Below are 27,170 nucleotides of genomic sequence, written 5' to 3'. Positions count from 1 at the left end.
GTGGAGTGTGAGCCAGCTCCTGATAACCTCCCTCAGGAGTGAAAACCTGGCCTTACCAGGTCTTACCTGGTCTTACCTAGTGCAACTCTTTTTGCATTCTTTCAATGAAAACAAGAACAGTAAATTAAAAGATAATTAATTTGAGGAGAGAAACAAGCTCTCCTGACTTCCAAAAATCCTTTGTTGGAGAAGTCTTTTCCCAGGAGATTTTTGTTGTCTCTGTGTGCCCAATCTTTCCCTGTACTGGACATATTGGGATATGCCAGCATTATGTCCCTTTGCCCAGCTTAAAGGACATAAATGCACTTTTTACTGCATCCACTCCCAAAATGTAACATACAGTAAACTGCAAAAAGGAATCTGAGTAAACATGGAAAAGAATGTACCAAAAGTGATCCAGTATCCTTCTCTCATCACATCCTAGCAGGAATTACAAACTGAATCTGCATATGGAAGTGGGAAGAGAGGCTGGTCTGGTTTATGTTTTATGTTAATTAAAATATGCATGTTGCACTGTTCCAAGTCAAGCATATCCCTGCTTTATAAGCACCAGAGCAACAGAGAAGGAAACAGAAAAAACCCATGTTTAGATTTTAATTGCAGTCTTTGGTTTTTGTTTTTTTAAAGGGATTCCATAAGGACTTAAGAAAAAGCCCATTTGCAAGCACGTAATTACAAAATGCCCAATGGTCAGAAGGTCTGGATCTTGTCAGCAAGAGCTCTGAATGCTTTACAGCAACTGAACATCAGCCTCAAAGTATTTGATCTGGGCTGAAGGATGGCAGTGACACATCACTCAGCTGGGTGGGGAATTTCATTGCCATGTACATTGCTTGTTCTTCAAATACAGCATGTTGACCAAGAATCATTTCAACTGCTGAGACAAAGATATTTCATGTTTTCCCTTAGCTCTACTTATACCAATGGAGGAAGAATCAATGTCAGACACATCTGTGGAACCTGGGTGCTGTAGTCCTCAGTTTGTGCAAAGAAAAGAAACAGAAAACTCTTACCTGTTTATTTGTTTCCTTCAAGCCCCTCAGTGCCATCCCCAGACAGTGGGTACAAGTTGTCCTACCAACAGATGGAGATAAGCAAAAACCAAAAGTCTCATGTTGTGCCCCCACCCAACCTACACAGGGGGGTTTGCTGGTAAACTGCCCAGTCTTGGCCAGAGCCTGAGATTGCCTGAGCCATTTAAAAAATGCCATTAAATTATTCAGAAAAAAAAAAAAAAGAAGAAATTAAAAAATGTATCCATCCAACATTAAAGATCATAACAAAGAAAAAAATCAACAACACAATAAAAACAGAGAGCTCAATCTGGAATATGTGAGAGGAATGTGGGGAAAGGTGAAGCACCACTGTTCTCCACTCTCTTCTGCCCAAGGAGCAGCAGCTCTTACTGAGAGGGCAGATGAAGGCTGGTTCCTCAGAGTTCCTCAGGCACACATCCACCAGATCACCCACAAGTGGAGGAGGCCTTCCTGCCTGTCTTGATGGCCTGTCAAGAGGGTAAGAGGCTTCCAAGTTTCAGCTTGGGCTGTGGAGCCACTGTGCTCACTAACACAAGGCTACTGAGCTGCTGCAAAGGGAATTTGCAGCAATATAAATACAGAATAATGCCTTCCGTCAAGGAATCTATCTACCTTACTCTACTTTCTCTGCAGGTATCATGTGAGTGAGGTTTCAGGGAAGGCTGCAGGCCTTTTTGGGCAGCTTCCTTAACAGGTAGGGTTTTGGCTTTAGCTATTTGGTAAAGCTTGATACCCTCTTACTTGGGCTGACACAATTTTCTCCAACTACAAATCAGCCTGCTGAACTTGTCACATAAGGCTTCCTTTGGAGCCAGCAGAGAAAGAGAGAAGAGCCTGACACCCTCAGAAAGAGATTTATCTCACTTGCTGTAGTGTGGGATAAATCTAAAGTTGTCCATCTGTCTCATAACTTCGGAGGGAACAAAAATGCCTCACTAAAAACCACAGTCTATTGCTTTCAGATGGCTGTGTCAGGTGAAATTCATCCTCCTTTAGCTCCTTTCTTCACTACACACTTTCCATCTTCAGAGAAGACCTGGAGTTGAACTTCTCCTCCCTGCAGTGATGTGGACAATTTCAGAGACAGATGGAGGAGGGGTTTGGCTAGCAGGTCCAGCAGATGAAACATCTACTTCCCTACTGCAGGACAAGCTCTGTCTGGAGTTTCCAGATTCCCATGGCCCTCTTGCTTTAAGGTAGATCTTGAAATAAGGAGAAGAAAAAAAACTTATCAGGGTGTTCTGATAAATGCAGTGGAAGCATTGGGAATAAAATAGTATGTGTTCATTTTCCCTACAGTTTCCCACAGGAAATCTCTTAGTTGCATTGGTAGCTGCCCCTTCTGTTGGTAGGACAGATGGGTTGCTAGGATGGAGATGTGCAGAAGATAAGTGTTTTCCAAACCAGTGAAACCTCAAGCTCCCATTGCTGCAACAATAAAAGGTTTGTGCCAGGCTGCATGTTCAGACAGCATCCTACACACTGAGAAAGGTAAAAATACCTCATCCCAGAGGTCTGGCAACCTGCATGAACCAGGTCAGACAGATACAGCACAAAGACCACCTGAGAGGGAGAAGGAGATGGGAACGGGGGCATCCCTTGACAAAAAAGGCCTTTTTAGATCCTATGTGCAAGACAGAAGTCTTGCTAGATGGGGACCAGGGCTGTTCTCAGAAGAATTGAGGTCACTTCAAAGAAAACTGGATGTCACTAGAGTTGTTTCTCCCAGAGTCTTCCAAGGAGCACAGAAAGAAGGATTTAACAGCAGCTACTACGGAGCAGTGCGGGCTGACGTAGCTGTCACTTGGTGTCACGGGAAGAGGCAAAAGAAAAATCACATAAACCACAAAGTTGACACTGAAGGAAAGACAGACAGAGAAATGAAGAACAAGAACATGGACAAGCATGGCCTGGCAGCCTCCTTGACCAAAGAACCCCAGTTTCCCCCATCCATCTGCTCAAACGAAGACTCCTTATACCCACTGCAGGGGCTGGTGTAGAGGGAGAAAAAGGGTTAGTACAGGTACACTGGGCTGGTAATCAGAGAGTGCTGTTTGGTTTATGCTGTGAACCACAGAAATGTTTTTCTATTACTCAGATAATAATCATAGAAAACCCAGTCAAGCTTTTAATACCAGCACCACTGTTTCTGATGCAAGCCATACATGTACAATGTATAATAACGTAATTAAAAACAATCAATTAATGCTTTAGCTTAATATAGTCTTCCAAATCACCTCAAATTGTATGGCATTATTTTAAAGTGAATTAGAGTGCTAACAAATGAGAAGAGCAACACAGATCTGGAACAACAGGATTATAACTCAATTGTCAAAACAAAGTCAGATGGTGATTTCAAAAGCAAGTAAATAGGAAGAGCGCATACCTTGAGAGGAAATTTAAAAGGAAGCATGGAGTCAAATGAGAGCAAATTAGTAACAAGAGAAAAACCAAAATAAACATTGAAATTCACATTCAGTTTCCAGGAGAACAATACATATAATACATTCAAACAAAACTTCATTTATGAAAATAGCTTGCATTTTGTTTCTGCTCAAGGCCATAAAAGATATCTGATTTCCTAAATTACAGATACATAACAAGCTTCTCACACTACTCCATTTTTAATTGGGCTCTTTGGATCAATATAAGACGGTTGTTATGCTGACAAATAACCCTGAACATCTGTCCTAGTGTGGAGCCATGGATCCCTGAGCACAGCTCAGCTGTGCCCCCAGGCTCTGGGGCCAGCCCTGTGCTCACACCCAGCCAGCCTTGGCCTCGGGGACACGAAAGGCACACACAGCATCTGAAGCACTGGCTTGAGATGCTCAGCACAGGAATGGCAATGGGAGTTCCAGGAATGTCGGGTTACCCTCTCATTGCTACTGTGAAAATCCCACAAAGACATTCCCATGGCCTTTAATAGGAGTCTCTTGAGTCTTCTGCTGTGAAAGCAGGGACCTAGAAATACACCCTCTAAATGACCAACCTCTAGATGGTTTTTGATAACCTCCCTGCCTTTTTCCATCAGCAATTAATTAATCTAGCCTCTTTGTTCTACATGAATAAAGAGCACAATGAAAATACATGCTCTCATAGAGATTTCAAAGATACTTTTGCTCAGAACAGTGTTACAAATTTGGCTGTGTTTTTTCCTGATTCCATTTGCTCTATGCATCGTACATAAAAGCAAGTTTAATACTCTACTTTTGATCCCTCAAAAGTGAATTTTCAATGCTTTAGCTCACTATGCAAAAAACACAGCAGCCTTTGATAGCAGAACAAAACTGCTGAAATAAATGTTGATTACATCAAGGGATGCACTAGCCCCCAGCCTTTGGCTGCTCTCTGATTCTGTTTAGATGACTCCTATTAAATACAGAGAGGAGAGTATAGGGATATATCCTCTGGAATATCCACACAGCATACTCACCAAGGATAGATCTAACTAGTCATTAGATGTCACAGCTGTTCCACACAAAGGCAGCTGAAAGAGCCTTTATCAGCAAGTACAAAAGTGATCTCTCCAGACTGCTTGTCGGCATCTCTCTACGAGTGCTGTACGCTCTCATATAAGAAATTTATTCAGACAAAACTCACAATGGAAGAATGAAGCCCCTTTTAGTGGCAATAAAATAGTATGAAACATTCATATAGTCAATGTACTGTGTATGGTGTAACCTTACAAAGATACGGATTAAGAATGGAATACTTGGGAATAGTCCCACAGAAAAGAAATTTGACATTTTAATCAACCTAAATCAACATATCAGTCAAAGGAACAGTGTTTCTGGAATTTAAACCAAAGTATTAAATTTCCCTTTTTTTTCCTATAACAATGCATATAACTGCCTGGAATGTTATTATGGAAGATAACAAAATAACTGGACAACATCTTCAAATGAGGGCTATATATTAATACCGAGCTAATAGCTTCTGATGGACAGATAAAATAAACAGATATACTGCTGTCTCTCTTCTTTTTTTCTGTAGGTATTTCCAAGGCACTTATTGTGGTTGTATTGAAAAAATCCAGTGTGTTCCACTTGTTATATAAGGTAAATGGCTGACCATGCCAAAGAGTCACATGAGAGCTTCCCAGAAATCCTGTGCACTTTTATTTAACTGTCAATAACCAGCCCTAGCAGAAATGCCTGCAGCTTTCCATGTGATGTCCCAGTGCTTATTTCCCGGTCCTTTATATTGGCACACACATGGTCAACAGCAATTTAAATGTTATCACCGCTCATCCCCCTTAACAGCAAGCACTGGGGCAGAGTGTCAGTGCAGGTCTGAGGCAAAGGCAGAAACAGGGAGTGCAAACAGGGGGAGGAGGAGGCCAACAGCTGTCAGTGCACAGGGAACAGCACACCCAGACACCAGGAACTGGGGACACTAACAAACACAAATTTATAGGATGATTATTGCACTCTAACTGACAAAATCACGATCCTTCCCAAGAAAATTCATAGAAATTTTGTCACTTGTTTCAGTGAGGTAACTCAAGACTCCTAATGCTATATGGACCAGGAAAACCTGGCACCTTTTCAATTATTCAGGTATTGAAAAAGACAGCCTGGAGATCAACAAGGTGCATTTTGAATGTCAGTACTTAGGGAAAAGATCTCTCTCTTCCTCTAAATAGAAATTTTGTTAAATGGAAAAGTGCATTCTGTTTGTCTCAGCAGGTGTTCTTAATAAATAAAATAGCTGGAAACTGGTTATTAAATTATTGTCATACAAAAAAGAATTATTGCTCCATCACTAAGAAACTAGATAATTTTACTGCTTATAACAAGCATATCACCAAAGTATTTTACCAGTGTAAATGCAGAAACATGATAAACGTTATTTAAAAAAAAAAAAATCTGTGGTATGCATTGTTCAATTAGAGGGAGTTTCACAATTTTAATCTGGTTTTTAAAATACTTCTATAAAAAGAAATATAATTCTACAATAGTTAATAGCAGTGCTCTCTGTTAAAATTGGTACTAATATAAATCATACTTTACTACAGCCTTATCCAGAAAGAACATCTTCATGAATAAGAAAAATCTTTATGGAAACTGGCAGTGCTTATTAGACATTATTGACTTTGAACAGAGGAACAGCAGATTAGGCTGGACTGAAATAACAATACACACAGAGGACAGTAGCAGAGTACATCTGGAGACATGAATATGTGCAAAATGGTGGCAAGCAGAAGGATGAAAGGATGGTTCAAGCAGAAGAAAACTGGAGAAATTAGGCTCAAAAGAATGTAAAAAGACTAGCAGGAGCCTTGATGGGAATGGAGATGCTTTAAAGTGCTGTTGCATGTGATTTTTTAAAATAAATCTTATTTTGCAAAGCAGAATGTGTTATATGCACCAAGGAGATGACCGTAAAATGAGATATGCAGCAAAAACACGGTAGCCCTCCAAGCATTGCTGAAAACAGAAAACCCTATGCATTTTACAGCCTCAACATGGTGAATATAAGTTTGGCAGAAATGCATAAATGGCATTATAAGCAATGCTACTTACTCTGGAGGCAAATGTTAGCAAGCATGGTGGCTTGATGAGGATGCTGAATATTGAATGGAAATGCCAAAATAAAATATTTGGAATTAAAAAGAAATTTGAGAAAGTAACATATATGCACCATGGAATTAAAAAGAAATTTGAGAAAGTAACATATATGCACCATGGTATCAGAAAACGACCATAAAATGCAAAAAGGTGATGGAGTGACATGGAACAAACCTTGGAGAAATATCGCATCCTTGCTGCATAAAGGCACCCAGGGAAAACCAAAGGCTGTTAAATATTCCAAACTCATTTGGAGGGTCAGGAGGATTCTGAGGGTCACGTGGTTCTTCAGTGTTGTCTTCCAAGTGCCACTCATAAGGGCTGAATCTGCTGACTAGGAAAAGAACTACGCTGACTCCAATGTAAGCAAAGACTATACACATCCAAATTTCATACGCCAAAGGATCCAGGAAAGAGAACACGCCTGGTTTAGATTTCTGAGGCTTCTTGATCATGATGGAGATGCCCAAGCTCATAAAGGGTTTGGAAAAGTCTATGACTTCTTCTCGTACCAATGTTATGGTGAGGGGGGCAACAGCTATATCTGCTCTCTGAAAAGGGAAAACAAACCCAAGTTAGTTACAAGTAAGACACAACAGAATCACAATCTAGAGTCTCAGGCTAATGAATAAGATGATAAATTACAAGAGTGAGTGGAAATAAATTTTTTGCAGGCTATTTTGCAGTCACTGAATTTAAGGACTACATGATATTAACAGAAATTTATTAACAAGTAAAATTACAATCAAATCTGTGCAAGGGGCTCATGACAGTAGCAGATATTTCTATTAAGTTAAAATGGATGAATAAACACTACACAAATTGGACAGTGAGATGGCAACCAACACAATGTCATTTTCTAGTAATGGTCTGTAACCACCCATTTGTCTTGAAGACTTTGGACAAATTCTGTGTTTGCTATGTTTTAATTTTCTCTTTTCCATTCTTTCAGCAAGTTCTCTTGCCTTACTGATCAGTTCAAGATCTTTAAAATGAACCCATGAGAAGTAACCCATCACTGAATTTCAGCTGCACTTGGGTGCTGCTACTTGTATGCTCCTTTAAAACTCCACTGAGTAAGGGACAGAAGGGGGACAAGAATCAGACACACCCTTTCTGTGATCACTGAAGAACACTTAACACAGATTTCTGAATCCCTGAGGAGTAAATAGCCAGGATAATCTGAGGAGAATGCTGTGTCATGTCTGCCCTCCTGCAGAGACCTCGCTCTACAGGCCTGTAACAGACTGTGCTCTGGGGCTGTGACACCTGGAGGCACAATGGCATCTATTGCATCATTCACCATTCACCTGTGTGCTGGGGAACCAAAACCCTTCCCTTCAATCTATGCATCCTTGCTGGATTCCATGAGTTGGCAGGCATGTAAAAACAAATTACTTAGCTTCCTGATAAAAAATAACATTCCAGAATAGATTTTCAACGTATTTAACTGTACCTGTATTTCTATGCTATAAAGATTCAAGTCATACTACTTAGATACCCTGGTCTTGATCCAGCCAAGTACTCAAGCAGGTGTATTTGTATGAGAGTGGAATGGAATGCTAAAGAAAGAGCCCTTTTCATTTGAAGAGTGTTATGAGAGCCTACATACACTATTTTAAATATGCTAAATATTCATGTTATTGATATTTTTAAAGAAGGTCTTTCATTGGTAATTAAGAATTTCAGAAAGAAAAAATGGTTCTTAGGGAAACCTTGACTTATCAGTACCTAAACCACTGTGCACCTTTTAAACAGATTTTTTCCCCACCAGTAAACAGGCATCTCTTTCAAGTGGAAAAATAAAGCCTGATTAAGTGGAAGTTTGAATAAAAGTTAATGGGAAATGTTAATAAGACACGATTAAAATCTGTGCCATAAAATAATTGAATATGTCTTTACGTAAATCTGATGGTGATGTACATGACTGTCTTTAATATCTGGTCTGTTCCTTCTCCTAGCTATTGGTTTGGGTTTTACATTTGATAAGCAGAAATGGCAAAGGCTTCTCATACAGCTGATCAGAGCACCAATGGGCTTGGTGCTCAGCAGCACCGTGCAGCCATCCTGGAGCACTGCTCAGGACCAAGACCAGTGACAGCCTTGGCAGATGAGGGCTGGCCCTCCCCACAGCTGCCTCTCTCTGCAGGGCACCCACTTCCACACACAACCTCAAGGTCTGCTCCAGCCACCCATGAATATCTCTTGACAGCTCCTACCAGTCTGTGCAGCTACAAGTTACGTGCACAAGTTCAGTGCTTGGAATAATCTGATAAAACCATGCCTGTGCACGTAAGGAAGCCACTTGGAAACCATGGCCCTGGGTGCCCCCTCTGACAGCCCTGCTCAGTCCCTTTTGACAGTCATGTGTACTGGGACACTGCCTTTCCCCTTGAGTAGCCCTTTCCTCAAGGAGAAAACCTCAGCTGATTTGTGGTCACTTACGGCAAAAATCTATCTGAACGTGGCTTGAATATAAAAACTGAAAATGCCTTTGGATGCCTGGATGTTTCCTGGCTTTGCAGATGAATGTGTTCATCACCTAAGTAATGGAGAGGCTGGAGGGGAGGGTATGGGTACAGTGAGGTAACATCTTTGCAAGATGTTGGAACTTGTTCACTGAGGAATTCCCCCAAAACATATATTTCATAGCTGATGGTTGTTGAGCTCCTGTTAAATACCAGATGTCTGCAGTCAGGGTGAGATTCATACAGAATATAATTTTTAAATACAGTCAGAGTCCACAGCCAGCTGGAAGACTAAGCACTTTGACCATGCCACTGTACTTCCTGTTGAACTAATGAGGTAATTACAAATTAATCCTTATTAGAGCAAGCTTAATGGATCAGGACTCCTGTGGAGAATTAGCAGTGGCTCTATGTGAAGTGAAGCTTAGGTGGGAGGCAGGTGCCTTCCTCCCAGGCACTTCTGCACAAGGACTGCCAGCCTTGGAACACCCCATCGTGGGAGGGAAAGGTGCTTCAGCTGCAAGAGCATTTAGTTGCTGGAGCATTTCTGTGGACTTGGAGAATTTTAATTCTCTCAAAGTAATATGTTAATTGCTAAAGTAGACATGGTGGAAATCTTCCTAAGTGCTGATGCAGCATGCAATAAGGTCTGTATCTCCTTCATGCCCAGCTGAGTTCATGCAGGATGTTCCTGTGGGGGGATGAAGCTGATGCTGAAGCACTGACAAATCACTTGTTAAAGCCCTGATTGTTACCATGTTCATACCATACAGGGTAGATTTCTTTGTAAATAATTTCAAACTGCCTTATAATATTAAATGGGATGCAAATACTAATTTTCTGATACATCTCAGTCTTCCTGCTTTCCTACCATCCCTACCAAAGGCATTCACTGTATTGGAAAGACCAAAACCCACCCTCATCCTTTCTGTTTCTGCAGAGGGAACAAGCATGGCCACACAGGGTCTTGGGAAACCAGGGCACTCTCAAGCAGACTAGCTACAATCCAACACCCAAACCTGGCTGCTCACCACTTCCCTGAATATTTGCTGCACTAGGGAGGTTAAAAACCAGTTCTCTCTTTGCTTATTTATTTAGAGATACAGTATTTGAAATGGAGAGCTTATGGAGAGCTCTAAGCACCCTAAAGGATCATTAATAACTGCAGCACTGTTGAGAATTTCCCTCCCTGTTATGGCTGCAGATAAGCAGAACCCATACAAATTGAGCTCGATTAAAAAGAACACAACCACAAACATGCCCTTCTTCGTACAGAACTGGAGAGGGGTTTAAGAACCTCAACAACTGAGCTTTGCTAATCACTCATGACTAATGGTGTTTCAAACATCATCTTCACTGCATTTGAGCCGGGCAAGAAATGTCATGGATTCCTCTGAGGCTTGTTCTGTCTTTGCCTACTAGTGTGGGAGGGATGGATTTAGAGAGGACAGGCAGCACAGAGGCGCTGCCCACTCTGCTCAAAGATGACTCCAGGGAGCTGCAAACCTCCAGACTCTTATGGCGAGGGAGAAGAAAAATAGCAAATGGAAATATCCTTCTACATGGAGAATGAGAAATGATAAGATGTTCCACCTCTGTAATCCAAAAGGAGGAATGGGATTTTTCTGCTTACAGACCTACTGATGATTCTCCCAAAGCCAAAGCTGTGCACTAGAGTGAGATCTGGGCTGTGCTCCTGCTTGCAGAACTGAACACCTCCTTTGCTCAAGGGTCACTTTTCAAGAGGTGGGTCTGGACTGCAGTCACCTTGTGTGACAGGAAGGCAGGCAGAATCCCAGCTCTGTGCAGACTGTAGCAGAGGGACACTGACGGGCGTCCATTGGCAGCCAAACCTCTGGGCACCCCAAAAGTGCTGGATGTAGGTACACAGGGGCACCTGAAGAGACTGTGCTGCAATGGTGACTGTCTCTGAGCATGTTTTAACACTTCTCAGTGCAGTCTGAGGTTTCCAGGTAGCAGAAAAGAGTGTCAGACAGAGCAACACATCACCTGTGGTATCAGCTGGTAAGAGCTACCTTTGTAAAGGCAGTCCAATATCCCCAAGGATATTCAGGGTGTGTTGAGAGGCCAGGTCATGGAGGCAATGTGGTTTTAACACATTAGCTCACACTTATTTAAAGCCAAGAGGTCATACCTGACTAGCAACATGCTGCACTGAAGCCTTAATGTGCCCCTAGCTGAGCAGTGTAAAAAGGTATTAAGGTGTTAAAATGGCACTGGGCCCCATCTGCCACAGTTTGTCAAAGTTAAGTCCATTTGTGATTTCTGTGGATGCCCACAGCTCATCCTAACACACTCCTGCCATTCACAGATGGAGACATAAAGGGTACATCTGCTTTTGGGGCTGTGGACATATGTGTGCTTCCTCTGCCTGCGCTTGGACTCAGGTCAGCCAAAGCCCAGGACCATGGCAGCGTGACTCTGTGCCAGGGCTGTGCTCCTGTCCCCCACCACAGCTCTGCCTGGCCAGGGACCCCACATCTGTCCATGTGCACAGGGCCAGGGTCTGTCTGAGCTGCAGGGCAGCAGCATCACACAGCGGCCTTTGGGGACCTGTACCTGGGCTTCCCTCCTGCAGAAACCAGGAGCGAGGAGCAAAGGACAAGCTTCACCGACTCTGCCACAGACTCAGAGCATGTGGGAGATTTAAGGAAAAGTAGGGATCAAATTAGCTTCCCTCTCTGCTATGATTCAAAGACTGTATGTGCCATCTTTAGTATTTCTGCCTGCTGCTGGCACAGCCAGAGGCCAGCCCCACATGGGGTGGGTTGGTCTGCTCGAGGCAGGGGATGTGTCGGCTGTCCCTCTCTGACAGACCGCGGTGGCTGCCGTGTTCCGGGGACTGCCTGTCCCTTACATCCCTGCTTCATTCCTTTGTGCTATTTTACATATTGAGAGGTTTTTATAAAGGCTTGTTTCAACCTGAGCAGAGTTTTAAAGGCTGTAAGGTCTGGCTGCTCTTTTTATTCCCAAAGCATTTGTAGTTACAATTAAGATCTGTGTTAAAACTCCTGCCAATTAGCCTCAGCGCTGTGAAAAGCACCAGGCCCGGGGAGGGATGGCTTCCCCTGGCTGAACAGGGAAGGAAGAACAGCAGCCTGCTTTAAAAGGGGAAGGAGAAATAAAAGCCTACAGAAAGAGGCTGACCCCAAAGAAGAGAAAAGACGACTGTCTAGTGCTCAGCAGCTGGTGGGTACAAAGCCCCGAGCACAGGGGCCGAGGGAGCTGCTGCTGCTGCTCTGCCCCAGCCAAGGGCACGTCCTCAGCCCCTGGGTCACTGCAGGACAGCACTTGCCTTGCTGGACTGCTCTGCTGGTTAGATTTAAATAGCAATTCAGTCTCCTGGACTAAGAATGATTTAGCTACTTCCCTTCTGAAATGTCCAGGAAAAAAGATTTACCTATTTTCTATTTTTATTCTGTTTAAAATTTCCACTGTTCTTTGGAAATTTCTCTTAGTTTAAAAAAATAACAGTGCTTGAATGGGTATCTGGTAGGATGAAGAGTTTTATTTTGACATATCAGAGTGAAATAGAAAAATTAAGGTTTTTTTTTTTCAGCCTGAACTGACATTTTTTGATTTATGAAAAATCAAATACATTTCCTTTTATATAAAATTTCATTATTATTATTATTAATTAGTATTAAAATTATCATTACTACTACTATCACTAACATTTAAAAATTGCTAACAAACCACAAAGCTCTGTTATTCCCTCTCCAACAAGCCTGCTGGGTTCTCCTGCCTGAAGCAAAGGAATTTGGAAATATCTGCTCAGGCAGAATTCCCTGCCTCCAGGGCTGCCATCCCTCTGTAACCAAGTGCATGGGCATAGCCCTTTGCAAAACTACAAGGCCCAAGGGGCACAGCTGAGATTGTCCTTGACTTCAGGGACCATACAGAACAGCAGACTTTTATGCCCTCCAACCAGACCTGATGTGATATGAGACAGGGGAGGGAGAATTTCTAATGGGAAGCATTTTAGTGTGTAAATGTCAATGTGTAACTCTAGGGACTGCTCCAGTCAGCCCAGCCGACCTCCAGTGAGTCCTTCACTGGAGTCAGGGCTGTGCCACCCTCCAGAGCTGCAGCAGGGTGACACAGCCCCCGTGGTGCTTTGGGATCAGCTCAGTGCACACTGGGGCCCTCCCCTCCAATGCAGAGTCTGGAGGCTGCCCTTTCTCCCCTGACTCTGTGCTGCATTCCACAGGAATGGAGAGCAATATTAACAATGAACTGGCACAACCCAAACATTAAATGCAGTTAATTAGGGTTTTAACATTAAAATGAACAAGCCATTCATTTCCTATGATTGTCCTAAGAGCAATTTTAGAAAAGAGTTGCATGCATAGGGCAATGCAAAAAAGGGTTCAGTATTCAAAAAACTAGCTGAGATGTCCCAGCATTGCCAGGTGGTGGCAAGGAGGCTGCTGGGTCAGGAATATGCAGTGACAAATGACTAGTCACTGCTTATCACTTGAGACAAATGCAATCTAAGGGATTGTGTTTCTGCCACAGCTCAGCTGAGCTGCTGGATAACTGGTAACAAAACCAATCAGGCTCCTTTCATCCTACCAAGTCTATCTTCCACAGATGCTAACAAAGGTACTTAAAATCTAATCTGCCTCTTGTCTTCCCAAAATGGAATCCAGAGGAGCCAAATTTGAGTAATTTTGCTGACAAGATTCACAGGGGCATTACCTTAACGTAGTTTTAGTTCCCTAATAGAGTTTTAAGCCCGTGAGAGATAAAGGAAAGTTAGCACGTAAATGAGGCGCTTGCTCCAAATAATTAGCACTTCTGGAGCACTTCTCATCTTCAAAGGGCTCAGTGCACATCTTGTGAGCGTGGTACACAGCCCCTCTCAAGGGATGGAGAAAGAGGCCAAGGGTATTTCACAATGTTTGCAAATAGAGCTGGGAAAAGGTCTGGAGGGCTGGTGAGGTTTGCACTCGGAGTTCAGGGGCTGTTTTCCCCGCTGCCAGAAAGCCAGGTGGGTTTCCATGCAGCCTGCAAGCTCAGTTCAGCTGGGCACTTTGGGGAGCTGGCTCAGCAGCACGGGGCTGGAAGCATTAACTTGGGTCTCAAACCTCATGGGACACATCTGACCTTTGAATAATTGAGCATTGCAGCGGAGAGGCTTCAGTAACAGAGCTCACAGCATGAGTGCAGGAACTGCTGGGGGTCAGGGAGGGAAACATTCCTCAATTTTTCATTAACGAGAAAACACAGATGAAAACTGCGCTCAGAATACAAAGGAACTGACCTTTCTGCAGGGGAAAAAGAGAATGGTGGGTGGGTTTGGGGTTAAGGAATGGCCTGTGGTGCCTGCAGGGCTGGTTCTGCTGGTGTGGAAAGGTCACAAGTATGATTAGGGCTAAGTTTGATGCTAAGGAGGCAGAGCTCTCTTGAGCTAGGCTGGTCCCAAGAGACTGTGGAAAAGGCAGCTGCAGCCAAACTGCTTATCACACATTGGTTGGGTTGGAAAGGACATTTAAAGATCATCTAGTTCAACCTCCCTGCAGTCAGCAGGGACATCTTCCACTAGATCAGGGTGTTTAGCGCCCTGTCCAGCCTGACCTTCAATGTTTCCAGGGATGGGGCATCCACTGCTTCTGTGAGCAACCTGGGCCAGGTCCTCAGCACCCTCACAATGAAGAATTTCTTCTTAATAGCTAATCTGAATCTGCCTTCTTTCAGATTAAAGCCATTCCTCCTTGCCTTATCACTACACGACCCTCTGAAACATCCCTCTTCATTTATCTTACAGCCCCTTCAGGTATTGGAAGGTGCTCTAAGATCTCTTTGGAGCCTTCATCAGGCTGAAGAGTCTCAACTCTCTCAGCCCTTCCTCACAGGACAGGTGTTCCAGCCCTCAGAACATCTCTGAGGCCCTTCATGCAGGTGGATCTTGTATGGCAGCTGCACAGACTAATCTTACTGGGCTCAAGACACAAAAGCTGTAGCCCACATCACACCTTTCTCCCCTAGTGTACACAGCCCCTGTGCTCTGACTGTTAGCAGCAATTTCAGCTTCTCTTTTGCCATGCTTTTTCCACATGGTAGGGTTATTTTATAAGTGAATGAACAAGTTTCATTGATTGTCACTCGCAAGGACATCAAAAGGACCCAATTACAGCTGATACTCTTGATATTTCTTCAACCACATACAGAACAACTGAGGGTATAGGTTTCCAGTGCAGTATAATTTGCTTGGAACTAAACTAAACCTTTGCTTCAGAGGTTCTCAATGGACTTGTGCTCTCTAAGAGAGCGAACTTCAGTTTCCCAAATTGCACAACTGAGGCATGCAGAGTTCAGAAGATTTGCATAATGGCAGACCTCAAAGCAAAAGGGAAGCAAAGTAATCCAAGGGTCCAGAACCCTGTTTACCTTCTGTAATCAGCAGATTTCCCTCCCTGCCACAGTACAATGCAACAAAACCATTGTTATTTCTATAAAACATTTTCAAGTTGAATAGGCTACCAATTACATAATAAGGCATCAGGACTGACTGCTCCAGAGTAAGAAAACTTGTGAAAATCTAGCAATTACTTAAAAAAGACTGATTCATTGGAAAAGAATCATCTCACCAAACATTTTGCAAGAATGATGATGCATTATCCCAAGGAAATTTTGAGGTGACTTTTAGAAATTACACTCAGCCACAGAACAAAAGGATGCAATTGAAATATGCACTTCTGCTCAGATATTTTTAATAAAGGGAAGCTTGTTAAAAATAAACTGCAAAAAAGATTTGGGCGGAATCATAAATCATCTCATTAGCATTTGAGGAAAAAAAAGGATGAAATATCAGCTTGAGAAGTCTTTTCTGTAAAGCCAATTTTCTCCCCCTTCCATCTGGTTTAACAGTATTCCAAAATTCTCATTTTTAAAGAAGGTTCTAAAATGGCAGTTCCGGACTGTTTTTGTTCTTACTAAACAAAGTGCTGTACACCCAATATAGAAATATAAAGAAGAATACAGTGAATTAGCCTTTTTTTTTTTGTCTGACAGTTGATTTTTGAAGCCAAACCCAGGGTTTAAAGAGAAAAAAAACATGTGGGTGATTTCACACCTGCATTGCTTCTTGCCCTGAAAAGTAACCATGGAGTTAAATGGGTAAAACAGAAACCAAGATCAGGGACCCAGCAAGGCTCAGTATCCCAGATCAGACACCCCCCAGCACTTAAGAGACTGATACAGAAAAAGGAGATCTGGCAAATGAAGAAGAAGCATATAAAGAGCAAACTGGAAATTCTGCTGTAAGCAAGAATTTGAAGTTTGCCCAATGCTACTTATCAACATTTTGTGGACTCTGATTTGGAGAACAGCAGTAAAATGTGATACTTTCCTGCAATGAAACAATTAGAAAAGTAGACTATAAAAATGGCAATACAAAGAAATATCTAGAATTTTAAAGGTAGTATTCAAACAGATGATCTTTATTTTGCAGTTTATTAACTTTGAGCATATTTTTTTTATAAAGAACATTAAAATGAAGGTTAAGAGAAACTTACCCCATAGACCAGTTCACCCACCATGCCATTCCATATCTTAGTCTCAGGGTCCCTAGCTCCATATTTCCCATCTCCAACAATTGACAGTTTGTATTTTATTCCAACATGTTTTGCTATTTCAGAAGCTAAGTCTACACAATAGCCTTCATATCTCTCATTCCCTTCTAGTTGTTCATGGTTTTTCTTATACATTACATATGGTGATTCCTTTGAAACAAAAGTAAAGATCAAAAGTCTATGAATGTAAAATACAGCTGTAAACCACACAAAATGAGAGCTGTTATTATCCTTTATATTACTGGCAAATATTTACAATATTTCCTGCTTTGGTACAGAAATTAGACAGACTTCTGCATAAAACTCCTTGGCTGGTCCTACAGCCACACATACTATTGACTGTATTCCTAGTAAGGAGCTATTAAAAACAGGACTTTTTAAGAAAGTTACACATCTGTTTGCAGAATTAGGCCTGATTAGACAGTCAATTAGCATAATTGCAGCAATAATTCAAATTTTAGTGTTTAAAGACTGACATATCCAACACCTGTACCATCGCCACAATTTCCTAAGGCCCCAGTGGCCACGGATGGGGCTCTGAAGGAGATATTTTCAAAGAAGCCTAAGGGAAGCTAGGTTGAAGTCCTCAGCAGCATTTTTTGTCACTGAATTCCCTTAGCCTTCTTGGAAAATTCTAGTTGAAATGCTGATTATATCTCACTAGATCCACAGGAGTATAAAATACAATGCTTCAGGAAACAGCTTAAAATTAACTCATGCTTAGTAGAACTGTAAGAAGCACAAAAGTCCCAATGAAGCTGTACAGAGCAGGTCTGTAGAGGTGTTGGGACTGACACAGGTGCTGCTGCTCGTGACACACATGAAGAGCTTTGCTCCTTTGGGATTGCAGGAAAAGGCTGCTTTTCACCCAGGGCTAAAGCAGTTCCAGTTCTCTACAGGCTTCATTGTGCCACCCTTACTCAGTCCACAGGGGTTGAGTTTACAGGAGCTGTACCTGAGTGAGGGGTGCAAGATTTGACTCTGCAGCACAAAGGCCAATCAATCTCTGTGCTCATTTACAGGCATGCACAAAAACTTCACTTACATGAGGCACTTAATTGAGTTCAAGTGTCTGGGAAGCAGCAAAGCTCAATGGTGAGCTCAGTGAGCTCCTCCTGTGAGCAGACTGACTGATACATACATAAGTTAGCAGGGTCAAGCCCTCAGAACATCTCTGGAAGATACTGAACTTTCCAGTCACTTGAATTCACACAGTATTCAACATCTGCCTCCTGCCTAGGTGTCTAACACACCTCAGGAGTCTCGTGCCTTGTTCCCTAAACACAAACACACTATGAACACAAAACTTACCAGGATGGTAGTGACTACTATGGTTCTGTTCTCCACAGATGAAGTGTCATTAGAGGGCAGCTGATCTAATGCTGGCACATATCTTTCATATTCATTCCAATAACCAGCCTATAAAAATGGAGATTATTACCTCATTACATACCTTTACAAGGACTCTGGTACCTGAATTTGTAAGAGCAATTGTCAAAACCTAAGGCTTTGAAACATTTCTCATTCACTGTTTTTATCATTAAGGGACTATATTAGCTTTACATCCATTTCCTTAAAGAAACAATGTTCTCAAGCCCAAGAGCAATTCAGCACAAGCCAAATCTAAGTGAAAATACATATTAAATTCTCCCTATCTCAATTCACATCAGTATGGTGCCTGTGAAATAAATTCCCATATATCCACAGCATAAGAACATACCACAGACAAGAAAAGAAACTGCACAGCATTCTGAGTAAAATTCTCTGAATTTGAGATTTTTATCCAAGACAGTCCCAGCAGACCTGAGCTGGCTTTAGATGCACAGACATCATTGGCAATGCAGGCACAGCTGCATTATCTCCAGAGTGGGACACAAACCCCTCTGTCAGCACAAGGTGACTTTATCAGCTGCCTGGTGCTGACCTTTGGCTGCATCACTGGGCTATCAGTGGCTTTTGTATGTCTGCACAACACAGGAGTAACACTGTTCTCTGCACCCCCCTGAGTGCCTGGGTCATGTTTAGAGGTACTTGGTTATCAAATGTGCAGAATTGTTTAAGGAGTCTCAGTGGTGATCAAGCAGGTTAAGAACCTATGTCCAGGTGAAATCAGGGGATATAAGAGACTCCTACACACATTATTCCCTCAGTACTTTTGTGACCCTGTCTACATAATGGTTTTGAACATCTGCCTTAAACTTCTTTTGTAACACCAATATAGGCAACTATCCCACTTAGGATCTATCCATTATTTAGGAGACAAGAGAATTATTATGAAATTCTAAATAAAACCAAACTTAATTTCTCTTAATTTCAGAAGCTTTCACTGGTTCTAGCTTCACTGTGGCTCTAAAGCCCAGTATGGAGAGGGAGGGAAAGATGGAGAGGAATTTAGAAGATAGGACTAAGCACAGTACCATGACAGCAGGTATTATGCTTGGCAGTGGAAAAGCTCCAGAAGGGCTTAAGGGAAAAAGTTGTGTTTGAAGTTGACATGAGAACCAGTGAAGATGTTAAGCAGGGTGAGTAGTTCAGTCCAGGAACTGAATGCAACAGGGTTCCTGGGATAGGGAAGACAGCAAGGGGGCACTCTTTAGGACCCTGTTATTACACTGCATCTCTGGTATTTCTGAATTTCATTGGTTAGTTGGAGTAAGTATTTGAGATGGTGTGAAATCTGGATCCATGTCTTGAAGCTCACCTTCCGTGACCCAGCAGCTTTCATTTCATACACATCAATTGTGTAATTTGTTCTCCGCCCATAGGTGTCAAACTGGATGTTCCCTGTCATTCCTTGAACTTGCACCTTGAGGGAATAAACAGAAAAGTATTTTAATAAAAGATTCACTTTATTTTTTATCTATATAAGAGACTTGTACTGCTTCTGACAGAGCCAATTGTACCGTTCAAAACAACCCCAGCCCCCATTCTCCGAGTTCCAGCTGTAAATATTTGTTAGCACTCAGCTGGTGACTCAGAGTGAGCCAGAGTGAGCTGCATTTAAATGAAATTAGCCCTGCAGGTATGTTAAATGTAAGAAAGACTGATCCCGCCATGCTTGGTCACACTGGGCTCACTGGTACAGAATGGAGCATCAGCGAAGCACAAGCAACAATTAGTGCAGTTAAAGCCCTCACAATATGGCACAGAGTGATCTGCAGTACAGACCAGAATGGCATCTCATTGTTCATTCTGGGAAGTGCTTTATTTTATGATCAGTCCCAGTGTAGGAGAAAGGAATGAATGTCTTCTCTGAATGAGCACAGACAATTGTCTCTACTGCTTATGGGGTTTTGGTCTCAGGCAGGATGGATGGGTGTAAAGACGGTAAGTCATTATCATTACCTACTCACATGAATCATCTGAAGGGGAAGTATAAAGTACTTTGTCTCAAAAAAAAGCCTTTCTTATTTCCCTGTATGAAAGGATGAGGCATTTTCCTTTATCACTTAACACTGACAAGCTGTCATCTCAGGCAGAAAAGGTAACAGTCTCAAACTTCAGCAGGGGAAAATTAGCTTTAATATTTAGCAAAAACTGTAGAAGTTACAGGAAGAGGTGTTAGACTAGTCAAAGGCAAACTGTTCAGGGCTGGTGACTGATCTGCTGGTCACTCTTCAGAGATGAGGTGTGAGGCTACATAAGACAAAAATTCCATGGACACAAAATTATCCAGGGAGCCAAATTCACACTGCCATATAGAGAGTTTCTTTTTATCAGTATTGATAAAAAGAAAGGTACAAATCAGATTTGAACCTTCTTTAAAATAATTTATATCACGACAGGGGCTGGAAAAAATCGGAAGTATTCCTGTCTCCAGAAAGCTAGAGAGATGAATTGCACTTTGAAAACCAAATTTGACCCCAAGAGGTCTTATCAGCTGTGGACTGAGCAAATGTATTTGTAGGGTAGTTGACACATAAGTTGAATCCAGATGTGAGCTGCTGTGCCTGCCTCTGGCATTTACTGGAAGCTGTCTGGCTACCTTAGCACAGCAGTGACTGGGTGTCTCACAGAGCTTGTTCCACTGGCTCCATCCTGATGCCCACTGAGACATGAGCTTCCTGCACTGCACACCTTTTAGCTCCAAATTTAATTTATTTCTCTTCGGTGGGAAAACTCAGCACTTTGCAAAACCTGGCTGCACTGAGGCAGGAAGGCTTGCCAGGACTCAAACACTTTTCATGGCAGCGTGTGGAGGCAATTGCAGAGTGACTATTTATAGGTGTCCAGATCTGTCTGTCTAATATAATCAATGCTAACAGGTTTGTTTGAGAGTTACTTGAGTCAGATTAAAAACAGCAATCTTGTTTTTTGTATCTACAAAAACATTATCCGGTTTTTCCTGTAGTCACTTGCTTTAAAGCAAATAGCAGACTAAAAAGAGTTTAAAAATCAACAATATTAGAGACATAAGTGAGGTGGATCCCATGCCATAACTAGTGTTAAGGATATAAAATTTGGCCATGCAGAAGGTAATCTGGCTAAATGCAAAGTTATGCCAGGAATCAGAACTGGTTGGAGGCAAAACTGTTCCTAGGTTCAGGACGGTGCTGAGATATACCAGTACTAATATGACCAACAACAATTTCTCCACTTTTTTAAACCAATCTGAGTTGAACTTTTACTGGCAAATTATCAAAACTGCAAACATGCATTTAACAAATCTATCCCTGTAAGAATTACAACACATGTACCAAAGACCCAGTCTAGTTCTGTTAGTCAGATTTGCAGGCTCACCCTGACTTTACAAACCCCCAAGGTGTGTTTGATTGCAAAATGGCTCATGCTTACTCTCCTGGGGAGTTGGGGTGTTACAGGGGAGCTGGGGAACTGTAGGTGCTCTGGTGGGCACAATCAGGCAGCTGCTGCATCAGTACCACAGGGATTTTGGCCAAAGTTTTGAGAGCTAGCATGTTACACCTTGCCCTCTATTGAATATATTTTATCCATCCTTTGAAGTTCCTCATTAACTTTGTTTTTACTTTGTTCCCCCTGAGGAGCTGCAGCTGTTTGTGTGAGCACAGAAGCTCTGTGCTCATGGAGCAGGACACAAGCACTACAGAATTGCTGCTGTTGCTCTTTAGCTGTTATGTTTGCCCTTACCATTTTCAGTGCTCTTTCTATATCAATTCCTTGGCTCCATGGCACTGCAGGGTTAGCCAGGCAGTCTCCAGCACTGCCTCTCCTGGAGACATCCACACGCTGCCTTCGGAGGTACCGGAAAGCCTCAGCTATCACCAGCACTGCATCGTGGGTCAGTGCAGACGTGTACTGCAATTGACACAAAGAAAATACAGCAACAAACTGCAATTTTAGAATTGCCCCAGGTATCACATCAAGTCCTCCTCTTTGTTAGAACAGGAGAATCATGCTTGCTGTTCAGGGCTGGTGACTGATCTGCTGTCACTGTTCAGAGATGAGGTGCAAGGCTACATAAAACAAAAATTCCAGGGACCCAAAATTATCCAGTGAGCCAAATTCACACTGACATATAGGGAGTTTCTTTTTATCAGTACATGGATTTGAACCTTCTTTAAAATAATTTATATCACTACAGGGGCTGGAAAAATTGGACGTATTCCTGTCTCCAGAAAGCTAGAGAGATGAACTGCACTTTGAAAACCAACACTGACCCCAAGAGATCTTATCAACTGTGGACTGTGGATCCTTTGCTTGCTCCCTGTCCTTCAGCTGGTGCTTTGTAACAATTCCACCTATTTCAATTTACAAATTAAAAATATTTTCATTCTGTATAGCATATTAGCAGCAAAATAACAATACCAGTTCACAGCTGCATAAAATTTCAATTTAATTGGAAACTTGCTCATCTAGATGAGCTTACTACAAATGTCTGCAATTCCATGCTGGACCATACTGATACCAAAGGAAAGCTCATATTTGAGTTTTTGCATTAGGTAGTTTTTTTGTTTTTAACAAGATTGCCAAGAGAGCTTTGACTTGAAGTTAACATAAATCATTTCTGTTTGGATCACAGTCCTGATTAGGTAGCATCTGTGGCAAGGAATAGATAAGATTACTTTTCTTAGAAAAGAGCTATACAAGCAAGTAATCACAAAATACACTTTAGGAATTACATCACCTTGGTAATTCACCATCTGCCTTCCCTTACTCCATGATAAATCTGCAGAGGGTGGGAAACTCTGAGGAGCAGCAGCTCTGGAACAAAACCCCCAGACAACTTAACTTACATATTCCTGTTGCTGTCAACTCCATTCACTGCTTGTTGCATGTTATCTGGTGACACCCCCAATGCTATAAATTTAGCATCACCTAGAAAATGTCATCAAAGAGGGAGTTTTTTTGGTATTTGACATCCCTGGGTTCCACCGGCATTACAGCACACCTGTAATTCCAGGTTCTGTGTAGAGGAGACCCTCTCAGCATGGATGTACTGGAGCAATTCAACATGCTCACTCTGTAAGAGCAGATTTCAAGTCCCTTGTAAATGAACCTCAATACCTCCACATCATTTGTAAGAGAACAAAGGAAGAAATGAAGAATGGAAGGTGCACCTGCCCTTCTTTTGGCTGTCTAGAGATCCTGCTACCCAAGGAACCTTGTGCCGGAGTTCAGGCCACAAGACCTGCTGCCCATGCGTGAGTTATAAAGTCAGAAATCCAAGTTTCAGCTGCTTATTCAGCTACACTCTTTATGGACAAGATTTATTATACTCAGAAATTAATTCTATCCTGTAGGGCAGGATAGCACAATTGGAGGTTCTGCATTTCTTAACACTCAGTATTATCTTACTGCAAGTTCTTCAGTTTGATACCAAGCCACAGGAACTCTGCACAGAACAAGGAGTGTCTGCATGTGCAGATCAAGAGAACCGTGTCATAAAGAAGAGTGCAAAGGTAGGGCTGTGAAGAAGGTATAGAGCAGATATTTCACTGAGCTTTAAATGACAGCAGCTTAAACTCATTGGGAGTGGGTGGTGGTTCCTGCTCTGTACAGCACAGACACTCTGATCCTGCCCACCTTTACCTCTCCCTGTGATGCTTTGTAATAATCACTCTCTCCTCTCTTACAAAGTTAACAAAGGTTATATACGCCACAATCCACACAATAATACAGAACTGGACAGTAATTTTAATGTATTTGTTCCTGTATTAAAAAAAAAGTCTTGTATTAGCTGTCCAATCTAGCACTACATAAAACTTACACATTGATAATTTTTTCAGCAGACTGCGTCAATTGTCATAACCTTAATGCAGTCCCTTCCAAGCCATGCCAAGAGAGCTATCTAATTTTCTACTTTATTTGAATTCTACTTATAAATGCATGAGCATGCAAAGAGAAAAAAAGAGAGAAAGAAGGGAAAGGCTGATAAAATGCAGAATAAATTAAACATCAGGACTTTAATCTCTAGGCAATTTTATTTCCTAATCAAAAATATTGTACATCAATTCTTAAGTATGCTTTTTGTCTGATTGACAAATACTGTGCACATTTCTATAATGAGCTGCACATTTGTGGAAAGGTAATGTAATCTTTGTGTTTCTACCATATACTTAAGATTCTTTTTTAAGGAGGAAGAATAATTTTTTCCTCAAGGTAAATTGCTTTCAAGTGGAATAAAATCATCACAGGTTAACTTTGTATATTTCGAGCTTTTAAGATTAGTATGATACTTATCTTCACTTCTACATCACTGCTAGAAAGCTTTAGAAAGCAGGACTAAGTTCTAATCCACAGGCAACAATACACTAATCCGGTTTTTGTGGGCCTCTGTTTGCCTTCCTCGGCTTCCTCTGAAATGCCAGAAAGGCGTGGGATTAAGAAAATTTTCCTCCCTCACAGAAATGTCATGATGCCAGGAACAGTATCTCCAAATGGCACCAGTCATTAATGAATGGCACTGCCAGAAGGAGCAAACCCTTATCAGCAGCTCCTTTTCTGTCTGGATCCCAGCCCAGGGCTACTGCCCACCCTGCTGCCCCCCATGCATGGAACAGGAGTAGATTTTTCCTTCTTATCTAGTATTTTAATGCTTTCCTGAACTTTGTCTTACTCATACTGAGACATTACTCCAGTTTATCAAAGTAATTTTCAATTCCAAATCTGTTCCATCAATTTGCATGTGTCCTTGCCAAATCAAACACCAAAGACATGAACTGTCTTGTCAGGGCAAGAGGTTTGGCTGCCCTGAGAAATCAGTCTGTATACTATCATACCCAGGTTTCAATCATCTATGCATAGCAGTGAAAAAGAACAGATCCCACCAAAAGAAGACAAGAAAGAAGGAACATTACTAATATGCAGTGCTCCTAGAAGATTTTATGACCACTGTGCCTAGACACAGTTTCCCTGATGCACTCCTTCACAGGACAGTGAATAGCATCCTCCTCTATGAAAGATGCTGAGGCAGAACAAAATCTGGGTGAGATAGTAACAGGTTGAAGGTTTCCTAATAACAGGTGCATTTACTTCCTCTAATCTGTGACAGTTTTGGTGAACCTGGGACTTTCATCCAAAAAATTTTTGAAAAATTGTATTGGTTCCAGTTTTAATAGCCAGACTGTTTAAGTAAAGGACAGTGGTGCAAAACAGAGGCTTAGATTATGAGGGTAACTGCCAGCAGTGACTAGGAGGCAGCAGTGGCTCCTTAGTGAATCCAAAGCTACTTCATTTTGCATGTGAAATTCTCTATTACCATTAAAATGGACTAGTAATCCACATTTTGCATCTAAAATCTAACCTCACTAGCCCTCATATTCAGCCCAAGACTAACTCAAGAGATTCACATTAGAAGTTTTTATATCTACTGCACAGTGACAGGATTTTCTTCTGAGGAGCTCCCACCATGGTGGGCACTTGGTGTAACAGCTTCTGCCTCTTTCTTCTGGAAAGGCAGTGACTGTTGTGACATATTCTCATCATAATCATGCACATATCATCTGAGGTTACAAACTCCCAAAGAATTGTTAAAAGCATATCAGGTCCATCACTGATAGGTTACAATAAATACCTTTAATGGTGAGTTTTTGGCTTCAGGGAATTCCCTTTCATCAAGCCTCATCCAGCGCTGTAGAAACTGTTGAACCATTGGATTTTCATTATTAACAATCTGGAATCCAGTTATGTTGGCACCTCCATGCATTACTTTCTCCAGAACAATGTCTGTGAAACCCTGGGAGGACACATGTAGAAAAACAAAGAATCATTGTCATCCAAAGTCACTTCCCTTTGGTTCACTTTTACCTGCTACAAGTGCAGCACAAAGGATACTGCCTAATGTCCCTCTTCTTAACTAAAAATATTCCACCAAGGAGACAAATACTATCACAATTAGGATTTTGATAGTGGCATAGAGTAGAATTTAAAACATCTTCTTTGTTGCAATAGAAAACTTCCCTTTTGGGTTGTGGCAATGTGGTAGGTAATATTTGCCAGTCAGAAAGAAAACAGCAGGGGAACTTGAAGTACCATTTCCTCTTTTGTCCTAATCATGGTGAAAACAAGGACCTCAAATCCCATTTGTACAGCAAGGTGACTGCAAAGGTTCAGGGCTGGGAAAGAAAACCACTCCATCTCTTGCCAGGCAGTTCTCCATCACAGCACCACTCAGCATGTCACGTGCAAGCGGAACGGGATGATTCTCTCCCACTGTTGTTATTTATACCTGAGGCAGTAAATTGGAGTCTTTTTGATTAGTATGACTTGATTGCAGTCATGTTTATTTGAATGTCAATGGTTACACATACTAAAAGGCAACCCAGAATAAGAACCTCTGTATTTCTATGCACGAGCTAATCAGTGAGACCACGTCTGCTTCTTATAATGCAAAATGATGCATCTTAAAGTCATACAGTACTTATACTAAATAAGGATATTTAAAAATTTGTCTTTTCTGCTTTAATCACACCAAAACAAGGATACAGAGAATCTTTGAGTAATTAGGATTGCAAACTAGAAAGTGAGAGTTTTGGAAAAACTCACATTTTTCTACTTCCAGTAGGCACAGAACCTAAAAATGAGTCTTCCTGCAGGATGAATTACAATACAAGACTTTTTGTAAGGAATTTAAGTAGATGGTGTTTCAAAAGCATCACAAACATTCCTGAAAGTCAATCCTATTCTCCAGAAGAAGCTCTGATACAGATAGAAATGTATAGCCTCTTCCTGGTAGATCAGCACATACACAGGCACAACCCTACACTCTGAAATACAAAAGAAAGGCTAAACAGCCTTGGTGGTTTACTTGATAGAATTGTTCTAATTTGCAGCTTTTTACCACTTATACATGCATGTTTATACAGAAACATGCTACAATTATTTTTCCTAGAGTGCTTAAATTCAAAATATGTTTCTAGGAAATTACAGTCACAATTTATGAGGACAGAAACATCTAATTTGTGAGGATAGAAATTACTGGAAAATATATAGTTAAATTATTACTTTAAAATTAGTAGAGGACATGACATTTTCTGTCATAAGAAACTGAGTAGAGATGACATACCAGTTATAGTA

General features: G+C 41.6%; 1 protein-coding gene across 4 annotated transcripts in view; it reads right to left on the bottom strand.

Annotated features, from left to right (window-relative positions):
• Positions 1-27,170, bottom strand: part of GRIA3 (glutamate ionotropic receptor AMPA type subunit 3) — a 142,343-nt gene that overhangs the window by 36,020 nt on the left and 79,153 nt on the right. For 3 of the 4 annotated variants that reach the window (XM_058032486.1, XM_058032487.1, XM_058032485.1), the window contains exons 6-11: positions 25,669-25,830; positions 21,783-21,950; positions 19,378-19,482; positions 17,988-18,095; positions 16,620-16,826; positions 6,785-7,161 (exon numbers count right to left, since the gene is read on the bottom strand). In XM_058032486.1, the coding sequence (XP_057888469.1) occupies positions 6,785-7,161; positions 16,620-16,826; positions 17,988-18,095; positions 19,378-19,482; positions 21,783-21,950; positions 25,669-25,830 (1,127 nt within the window). The other variant, XM_058032489.1, reaches the window with a different exon arrangement.

The sequence above is a fragment of the Melospiza georgiana genome, chromosome 12 (assembly GCF_028018845.1).
Source record: "Melospiza georgiana isolate bMelGeo1 chromosome 12, bMelGeo1.pri, whole genome shotgun sequence".
Lineage (NCBI taxonomy): Eukaryota > Metazoa > Chordata > Aves > Passeriformes > Passerellidae > Melospiza > Melospiza georgiana.
Note: the sequence above shows the minus strand (reverse complement) of the source record. Positions and strands in the feature narration are given on the sequence as shown.